Source organism: Jatropha curcas, chromosome 5 (genome assembly GCF_041381405.1).
Source record: "Jatropha curcas cultivar XTBG-Jc1 chromosome 5, XTBG_Jcur_1.0, whole genome shotgun sequence".
Taxonomy (NCBI): domain Eukaryota; kingdom Viridiplantae; phylum Streptophyta; class Magnoliopsida; order Malpighiales; family Euphorbiaceae; genus Jatropha; species Jatropha curcas.
Genome location: NC_143155.1, coordinates 23,245,786 through 23,255,602, shown reverse-complemented (window position 1 = coordinate 23,255,602; position 9,817 = coordinate 23,245,786). Strand labels below are relative to the sequence as shown.

At 34.6% G+C, this 9,817-nt stretch overlaps 1 protein-coding gene across 1 annotated transcript; it reads right to left on the bottom strand.

Annotated features, from left to right (window-relative positions):
* Positions 1–3,193: 3,193 nt before the first annotated feature.
* Positions 3,194–4,773, bottom strand: LOC105630474 (uncharacterized). Its single transcript, XM_012212298.4, has one exon. It carries the CDS (start codon positions 4,740–4,742, stop codon positions 3,321–3,323), a length of 1,422 nt encoding a protein of 473 aa, XP_012067688.1. The 5' UTR covers positions 4,743–4,773; the 3' UTR covers positions 3,194–3,320.
* Between the last annotated feature and the right edge of the window lie 5,044 nt (positions 4,774–9,817).

Here is a 9,817-nt window from a genome sequence, read left to right as displayed (position 1 = left end):
TGCCACTATTTTTATATTACTCTCTTTGTAAGCCTACTATTTTATTAGTGGAAGAAATATTCAGAGTTGGTCCCGTAGACGTAGCCCTAAACAGTTAAAGGGTGAACCACGTAAATATCTGTGTCATATTTTTATTTTTCCGCTTTATTGATGATCATTCTAGAAAGGTGTGGGCTTTACCAATAAAGTCAAAAGACCAGGTGCTGGATATGTTTAAAGTCTTTCATGTCAGTGTTGAAAGACAAATGGGAAGAAAGCTAAAATGTGTTAGAGTTGATAATGGTGGTGAGTACAGAGGACCATTTGAGAAGTATTGCTCAGAACACGGCATCAGACTTCAGAAGGCAGTTCCCAAAACTCCACAACAGAATGGAGTTGCAGAGAGAATGAACAAAACCATTGTTGAAAGGGTTAGATGTATGCTCTCTCATGCTAAACTTCCAAAAACCTTTTGGGGCAAAGCAATGAATACTGCAGTTTACTTAATCAACCTTTCACCTTCAACCTCCCTCAACGGAGATGTACCAGAAAATGTGTGGTCAGGGAAAAATATTTCTTTCGATCATCTTAGAATATTTGGTTGCAGGGCTTTTGTTCATATTCCAAAAGATGAAAGATCCAAGCTTGATTTAAAGTCAAAACAGTGTATCTTCTTAAGTTATGGAAATGATAATTTTGGGTACAGATTATGGGATCCAGTTGAAAAGAAGCTCATCAGAAGCAGAGATGTCGTATTCCTGAAAGACCAAACCATTGAAGACTTTGAGAAAAATGAAAAGCCAAAGTCTATCAATGAGTTTCCTGTTAGTCTTGATGCAGGACCTCATGTAAAACCACAAAACGATGAAGAAGACGATGGTGAACCAATTCACAATGATGCTGAACCAGGTCCTACAGAAGAACTGCCTCAATTGAGAAGATCTGCCAAAGGCAGGATACCTTCCCAGAGATATTCTCCTAATGAGTATGACTTGTTGACTCAAGGGGGAGAACCAGAGAACTACCAGGAGGCAATGGAAGATTGTAAAAGGAATGAGTGGTTGAAAGCCATGTAAGATGAGATAGAGTCCTTGCATGAAAATCGGACTTATGAGCTAGTGAAACTACCTCAAGGTAAGAAGGCACTGAAGAACAAATGGGTGTTCAGGTTGAAGACTGAACAGAACAACTCACAGCCGAGGTACAAGGCAAGACTGGTTGTGAAGGTATTCGGTCAGAAGAAAGAAGTTAACTTTGAAGAAATTTTCTCACCCGTAGTTGAGATGTCTTCTATCAGAGTTGTGATCGGTTTAGCAGCTAGCTTGAATTTGGAGATCGAGCAACTTGATGTAAAGACCGCTTTCCTCCATGGTGACTTAGAGGAGGAAATTTATATGGAGCATCCAGAAGGGTTCAGAGTCAAAGGCAAAGAACACTTAGTGTGTAAATTGCAGAAGAGCTTGTATGGCCTCAAACAAGCTCCTAGACAGTGGTACAAAAAGTTTGACTCTTTCATGGTAAATCACGGGTATGAAAAAACTACTTCTGATCACTGTGTATTTGTGAAAAAGTTCATAGAAGGCGACTTTATTATTCTCTTGTTATATGTGGATGATATGCTTATTGTGGGCCAAGATGCTGAGAAAATTGAGAGCTTGAAAAAGGAGCTTGGAAAATCCTTTGTCATGAAGGATTTGGAATCGGCAAAACAGATTCTCGGCATGAAGATCTCCAGAGACAAGAAAAAGAGAAAGTTGTGGCTGTCTCAAGAGAAGTACATCAAGAAAGTTCTGAGCAGATTCAATATGAGCAACGCAAAACCAGTTTGTACTCCGCTTGCAGGTCATTTCAAATTAAGTCTTAGTCAATGTCCTTCAAGCGAGAAAGAAAAAGAAGAACTGAAGAAGATTCCTTATGCATCCGCCGTTGGCAGCTTGATGTACGCCATGCTATGCACAAGACCGGATATTGCTCATGCTGTTGGTGTTGTTAGTCGATTTCTTTCAAATCCAAGTAAAGAACACTGGAATGCAGTGAAGTGGATTCTCAGGTATCTTAAGGGCACTTCCAAAATCTGCTTATGTTTTGGTGATAATAAACCTGTGTTAGATGGTTACACGGATGCAGATATGGGTGGTGATGTTGATTCGCGCAAATCAACTTCGGGATATCTGATGACATTTACAGGGGCAGCAGTTTCTTGGCAATCAAAACTACAAAAATGTGTTGCACTCTCATCCATTGAGGCGGAATATATCGCCATTACACAAGCTAGCAAAGAACTCTTGTGGATGAAGAAATTCCTACAAGAATTGGGTGTAGAACAAGAGAAGTACATTCTACTATGTGATAGTCAAAGCGCGATACATCTCAGCAAGAATTTGACCTTTCATTCAAGGTCAAAGCACATTGATGTGAGGTATCATTGGATACGTGATGCGCTAGAGATAAAGTTATTTCAGATTGAAAAGATTCACACTGATGATAATGGCGCTGATATGATGACTAAAGCTTTACCTATAGAGAAACTTGTCACTTTCAGAAAGATAGCCGATATGGCTAACGTCCCCACTTGAGTGTGCAGGGGGAGATTTGTTGTGGCAGTGCCCAGGGACCCACATTTGAAATAAATAAAAAAAAGAGGAGAAGAAAATGTGGTAGGTCCCTCTGACATGTGGGACCTGCACAATTGAAAAAGGAAGAAGAAAATTGGTGAAAGAAGAAAATTGTTTTTTGGTGAGGTGATTTATTTTTCAGTGGACGCGTGATAACTAGGGTAGGAGATGGCTCTCCTATAAATAGGAGATGGCTCAGCTCATCTCATCACACCAACAAGAGAGAAAAAGAGAGAGTTTTCAGTTTTAGAACGGGTTCTAAAACTAGGGTAGTGAAAATAATGAAAATAATTTGGGGTGTTTTTTTGGGAAACACTTTTTGAGTGCCACTATTTTTATATTACTCTCTTTGTAAGCCTACTATTTTATTAGTGGAAGAAATATTCGGAGTTGGTCCCGTGGACGTAGCCCTAAACAGTTAAAGGGTGAACCACGTAAATATCTTGTCATATTTTTTATTTTTCTGCTGTGTTATTATTCTCGTAATTTTATTACCGGGACCCTAACAATATATATAAATATATATGAGGTCTTATATTCAAACTCTAAGTGTTTCTTTGTAGGAAAAAAAATGTTCCTAATAGGTATAAAAACCAACGGACAAAGTTAAAATAGCAATTTATACATTGAACTTGGTTGCAAATTGTGTTAACAAGCAGTTTTGATTAGACAAATCTTGAACTATCTTCAAATGTACAAATACTATATATTATACATTTATAGATCTCACAAGTGAAGTCCTGAGCCTCTTTTGAAATTCCTGAAATTACTTCCTTCAGAAATTGCCATTCCAATTCCTGTTCTTCCTTCATTATCAGCACCAACATAATACAATCTCCATTCATCTTCATTATCCTCCATTTGAATCAAACATGGAGATCCCACTTCTTTACTATCCCATCTATCATCACCTTCTGAGGCCTCAAGAATTGGATTTTCTTCAACTCTTTTCCAATTCTTCAACCCATCTGGAGATTCTGCCATTCCAATACTCCTGTTCCCATTACTATCAACACCTTCATATGCCATTAAGTATTTCCCATTTTTACCATTTCTAACAACACAAGCATTCTTTGTCCCTAACTCATCAAAACAACCTTCTTTTCCTTTTCCCATAATTTTCCCTAACTTAACCCATCTGATCCCATCTCTGGATCTTGCAATCCCAATACAAAAACACCCATTTTCTACATCAAATGAATGATAATACATTCTTAAATCATCATTTTGATGAATGACAACACGTGGTGAAGAAATAAATAAAGAATCCCACTCTTTACTTGAACCTACATCAAGTAAAGCTCCACTATGATAATCTCCTTCAATTCTAGCCCAATGTCTACCATCTTGACTACAGGCTAAACCTGGCAAGGACTTTAAAACCTTGCCAGGTTTAGCATTGTAATGGCTAACTCTTTCAGGGTTCTCAATAGAAATGTTAAAAAACCGTGAAATCTCCATTTCTTCGGAACTATACCCAGTATAGTAAAGCCAGTAAACCGAACTATACATTGGACTCGACATAATCACTAATTCTGAAGGTCTAATGCTTTCTGTGTCAAACGCCCACCAATTCCTACTACAATCCATTACTGCACCTACATCTCCACAAGAGCTTACATGTTCTGATCCGCGAGTCCAGTGAATTCCATTGCTGGAAACAGCTAATCCAATACGGTCAAAGTTGGAATCAGAATCTGAATCTGATGACATGCCATGATACCACATGTACCACCTTTCTTCATTATCGCCAATGTATCTTTTAACAATCGGAGAACCAATTTCTGCGCTATCCCAAGAATTTTCAGGGCCTAAAGCAAAGACTAAACCTTTGGATTTTTGTTGGGTAAGAGGTAGATTTGATGTTGGAGTTGGAAAATGTGGAGAAATGGAGTTGGAATCCAGTTCAATGGAAGGGTTTCTACTTGTAGCATTGTTATTGCTACCAATTCCTTGTTTTGTAGAGCAACGAGTGAGAAAGAGAGAATTTTGCCAGTCATTTAATGGGCTTTTTGGGTTTATTGGGAAAGTAATTCTTGTGTAAGGCAATAATCTTGGTTGGATTAAATTTAGTGCTTTGGCCATTCTAATTTTGATTGAAGAAGATGAAGAAGAGACATAGATATTTGTCATGGTTACAGAACCCATTACAGAACTGAAACTTAGTTGCAATGTATATCTTTGTGCTTTTATATATGTTTTCTGATTTGTATTTATAGATGTAAAATCTCTTACTTACATGTTCTCTAGTAATTTCTTTGAAGCACATGTTAATTGACTTTGCCAATTGTTACTATTTTCCACTCCCCATCTGTTGTTCTTCCCTGTGAAATATTTTCTTCCACACCTTCAATGCAGGCAGGCAACTCCTACCTGTCAACCTTTATTATGGCATTTCTCTTTTTGTTCATTGCTCAAAAGAGCTTATATTTCATGCCTAAGATATATATCCATACATAGAAAGATTGTAGTATTTGGTTTATTGGTATTATAGTCAGTATTTAAAATATTTTCGAATAAGAATAAACATACACTCCCACACGAAGAAATTAATGCTAAAAAAGTTTCAACACCTTTCATCACTTTGTCCTTGGATTTTTCGATCTAACTTTCAAGTAATGCAGGCATGAGCAGGAATAATTGTTAGAGACCTATAATTCACTCAAATTGCAAAATGTTTGTTATATTTGTATTCCAATAATTGTACATGATGGTAGTGCAATTATTATGCTAATTAAAATTTACAGATTCTTTCGTTCCACAAATATACAGGTCATTTTGAGAATATTAAGTAGTAATTAATGAACTTTTTACAGTTTTACCCTTATATATAATAAACATATTAATTAATTATTATTAATACGAGATAAAAAATAATTTAATCAAACTAATTAATTACTTATTATTAATTTAGGAGAATTAATTGATTTCTTAATCACCATACGAATACCTTAAACAACTTATTTATGTAGATGGAGGAAGTATTATTTAAATATCAAGAATTAAAGAATTGACAAATACATTATCGACTATTTTAATTTTTAGAATCAACAAGTCATTATTTATAAATTGAGGACATAAATTTAATCCTATATACATGAAAATTGGATAACTATACATATTTATTGCTAAATTATACAAAATGCAGTTTTAGTAATGTTATATTTTTATGTACAAAGCATTCCACACTAATTTTACAAAATTCATATAGTTTCATAGAAAATGAATTGATCCTTTCTTTGACTCTTTTAGATTTTCTATCCCTTAAACAAGTTAGCCTAAAACAGTTTAAAATAGCCATTTGAAACCATCCATTGGACCTTCTTTATCGTTCAGGCTAAACCCATTTTTTCTAGAAGCTTGAAAGTTAGATGGCCTAAAGTCTATTCTTACACTTGGCAATGAAATTGCATAATTGCATTTCAAAAAAAAAAAAAAAAAAAAAACAAATGGTTGTTGCTTTGAGACAGAGAGCCTCGAGATTCCAAGTTTAGTCTATCTCCATCGCCCTTAAAAATTTAATTTTCTATTTTTTTAATTAAGTTTGGTAATTATAGTTCTGGCCTGTTAGTCTGTTTAAATTATAGTATTACATTAATATATTTTGTACCATGACATCTTTGATTTAAAAAAAATATCTGAGAAGAAAGTCATTGGCTAGATAGAAAAAGACAGAATACAATATCATTAAGAGGAAAAGACAAATAATACAAAAATATAAAAAAGGCAAATGATAAATATTTTTGCTCTTTTTGTTATTAAAAAATAATTTAACAGTGTTGCACATCAAAATATAATATTATAAGCTTATGATCTGACTTGACAATAAATATAAAATTGAAATTTTCATTTTTCAATATTTAAAAAAAAAATTTACCAGAAATAATAATACAACTCAAGTCATTTAAATTTTGGAAGGAAAGTATTTTTTTTTTACAACATATTTTTATTTTTACACAAGATAAATAAAATACATATTATTTTACAATTTGTTGGAGTCGTACAAAAAAAAAAAGTCATAATTTGTTTATGTCTTATTTTATAATTCGTTGCAGCTCGTCACCTTTATTAAAAAACAACAAAATTTTAAAAATATTTACATAAGTATTAGAAAATATTTGATATATTATTATATTGATAATTAGGTATAAATTATGTATTTGTCTTTGAAAAGAATTTCTAATAAAAATTACTGACTTAATTTCATATCGTGCTACATAAAGAAAACTTCATGAGAAACAGAATTTGATAGAAATCATAAATGAAGTTGCAATATGCTTATAGGAATAATTTTCATTAAATTTTAATTCACTCTTTTAAGTTATTAGTTCTTCTGTGTTCCAAACTTAATGAAATTACTTTAATTAATATACTAATTTACTTAATTAAGATAATTGAATTTTATTTTTTAAATTCAATTTTTCTTTTCTATGTTAAATATAATGGTATATGCATTTATTATTGACGAATACCTATTTAATTTTGTTACAGAAATACTCTAATCAGTAGAATTTTTAATAATAATTTTTATTTTATTTATATTCCCAAAAGTTTCATTAGAGAATGTTTATAGCCAAATAATACAAATTACAAAGGTTGCAAGATTAAATTTATTTAGCTCAATGAATTTTTTATGCCTGTCAAGTTTTAATTAAATATTTTGCTCTCTATATATTATTTTTAAATATATATAATTAAGAACATTTTTTTTTATATAAAAGAGGTTTATGTTGTGGGGCCCCTTCAACATGTGGGACCCACGCACATTTGAAAAAAAGAAAAAAAGATCCACACACGTTTGAATGAAGAAAAAAAAATATAGGCACGTTTTTTTTTTTTTTTTTCAATGGACGGTGTCAAAGAAAGAAAAGGGAATTAACGCGTCCACTTCGTCCCCTTCTCCTATAAAAAGGAGAAGGATTTTCACTTCAAAGTGCACAAAAACGAAAGCATAGAAATACATAGAGTGTATAGAAAATTTTAAGAGAGGGTTCCTAAAATTGGGAAAGAGAGAAAATAGTGAGGATTGAAATTTTTGGGGTGTTTTTGTTTAAACACTTAGAGTGCCACTATTTTTGTAATCTCTTTTGTACCTACTATTTTTTTAGTAGAAGAATTATTCAGAGTTTTTGTCCCGTGGACGTAGCCCATTACTGTTGAAAGGTGAACCATGTAAATCTCGGTGTTCTTATTTTTTCATCTGGCATTTACAGTAATTATTTAATTTTTACCGTGATTATTATTTTTGGTGGATTTGATCGTCAATATTCAATATTTAATTATTGGAAGTATATGTGGTAATAGTAATTTTATTTTACTTTTACCACCGATATTTTTCCACGGGCCCCACTCGGGATAAGTTATAATCCCAACAACTGGTATCAGAGCCTTTGGTTGGTAAATTCTGTCAAAGTTACTATTTACGTGAATAGTGAAATTTTGTCAGATTTAGAATTCAACATGGCTAACGATGGGGCTATGATCAAATTGACGGATTCGAATTATTCAATGTGGAAATCAAAGATCTGTATGATCCAATTGAAGGTGACATTGCAAAGCCGGAAGAAATGCAAGAAAGGCAGTGGGAGAAATTAAAAAGCAGACATTGAGACAATACGCCAATGGATAGATGCTAGCCTGTACAACCATGTGAGAAATGAAAAAGATCCCCAAGTTCTCTGGAAGAAATTAGAGAATATGTACGAGGCTACGAATGCTCAAGGAAAAGTTTTCATGATGCTTAAAGTCATGAACTTGAAGCTGTCAGAGGGACGATCAATTACACAACACTTGAACGATTTTGAAGGACTCGTAACTGAGCTAGCAGTTAGCGGTATGTCCTTAGAAGACGAGATGCAAGCATGCCTACTGTTGGGATCTCTACCGGATAGTTGGGATACTCTTGTGGTATCATTGAGTAACTCAGCTCCAAATGGTGTGGTAACAATGTCTGTGGTAAAGAATAGACTACTTAATGAAGAATTACGAAGAAGAGATGTTGCCAGTACCAGTTCTCAAGCCTTTATCACAGAGAATAGGGGCCGGAGCAAGAGTAGAGGTCCAAGGCATGTAAAGTCAGGTGGTAGATCCAAGTCCAAAGAGATGAGAAAATGTTACCATTGCGGTAAGGAGGGTCATCTCAAAAGAAATTGTCATTTACTCAAACAGGATAATGCAGACTGAAGACAGGAGAATGAATGAAATACATCTGCTACAGTCTCAGGAGAAGATGGTGAGGTGACTTTAGTCACTCATGATGCAGATTGTTGTCATGTTGGAGATGCAGATACCGAGTGGATAGTAGACTCCGGTGCTTCATACCATTGTGTTCCAAAAAGGGAATACTTTTCCACTTATAAAGCAGGAGACTTTGGCACTATTAAAATGTGAAATAATAGTGTCTCGCAAGTGGTGGGAATTGGTGATATCTGCATAAAGACAAGTGTCGGGTATACATTAACACTTAAAAATGTGCGACATATTTCCGATCTTCGGTTGAACCTGTTGTCTGTGAGTGTACTGGACAAGGAAGGCTATCACCATCATACAGGTCGGGTATACATTAACACTTAAAAATGTGCGACATATTTCCGATCTTCGGTTGAACCTGTTGTCTGTGAGTGTACTGGACAAGGAAGGCTATCACCATCATACAGGTGGCAGTAATTGGAAACTCACCAAAGGGTCTTGGTGGTGGCGAGAGGAAAATTATGCTGCTCGCTGTATAAGACGCACGCAATAATATGTGCGGGTCAACTGAATACAGTTGCAGATGATGCTTTACCAAATTTGTGGCATAGGCGGCTGGCGCACATTAGTGAGAAAGGGTTGAATATGTTGGCTAAGAAGTCCCTCATACCATTAGCCAAAGGTAAAATAAACTCTTGTGATTATTGTTTGTTTGTGAAGCAACATCGGGTCTCATTTTTGAAAAGCTCTAGAAGGAGAGACAACAAGTTGGAGTTGGTACACTCTGACGTATGTGGTCCCATGGAGGTAGAATCACTTGGAGGAAGTAGGTATTTTCTTACCTTCATTGATGATTTATCAAGAAAAATATGGATATATTTGTTGCGCACAAAAGACCAAGTATTCAAGCACTTTCAGCAATTTCATGCTATGGTGGAAAGGGAGACTGGAGTGGCACTGAAGTGCTTGCGCACGGATAATGGTGGTGAGTATATCTCTAAGGAGTTTAGAGATTATTGTAGTCAGCACGGTAT

Coding starts and splice junctions, on each gene's coding strand:
- LOC105630474 (XM_012212298.4), bottom strand. CDS start 4,742: ATGGGTTCTGTAACCATGACAAATATCTATGTCTCTTCTTCATCTTCT.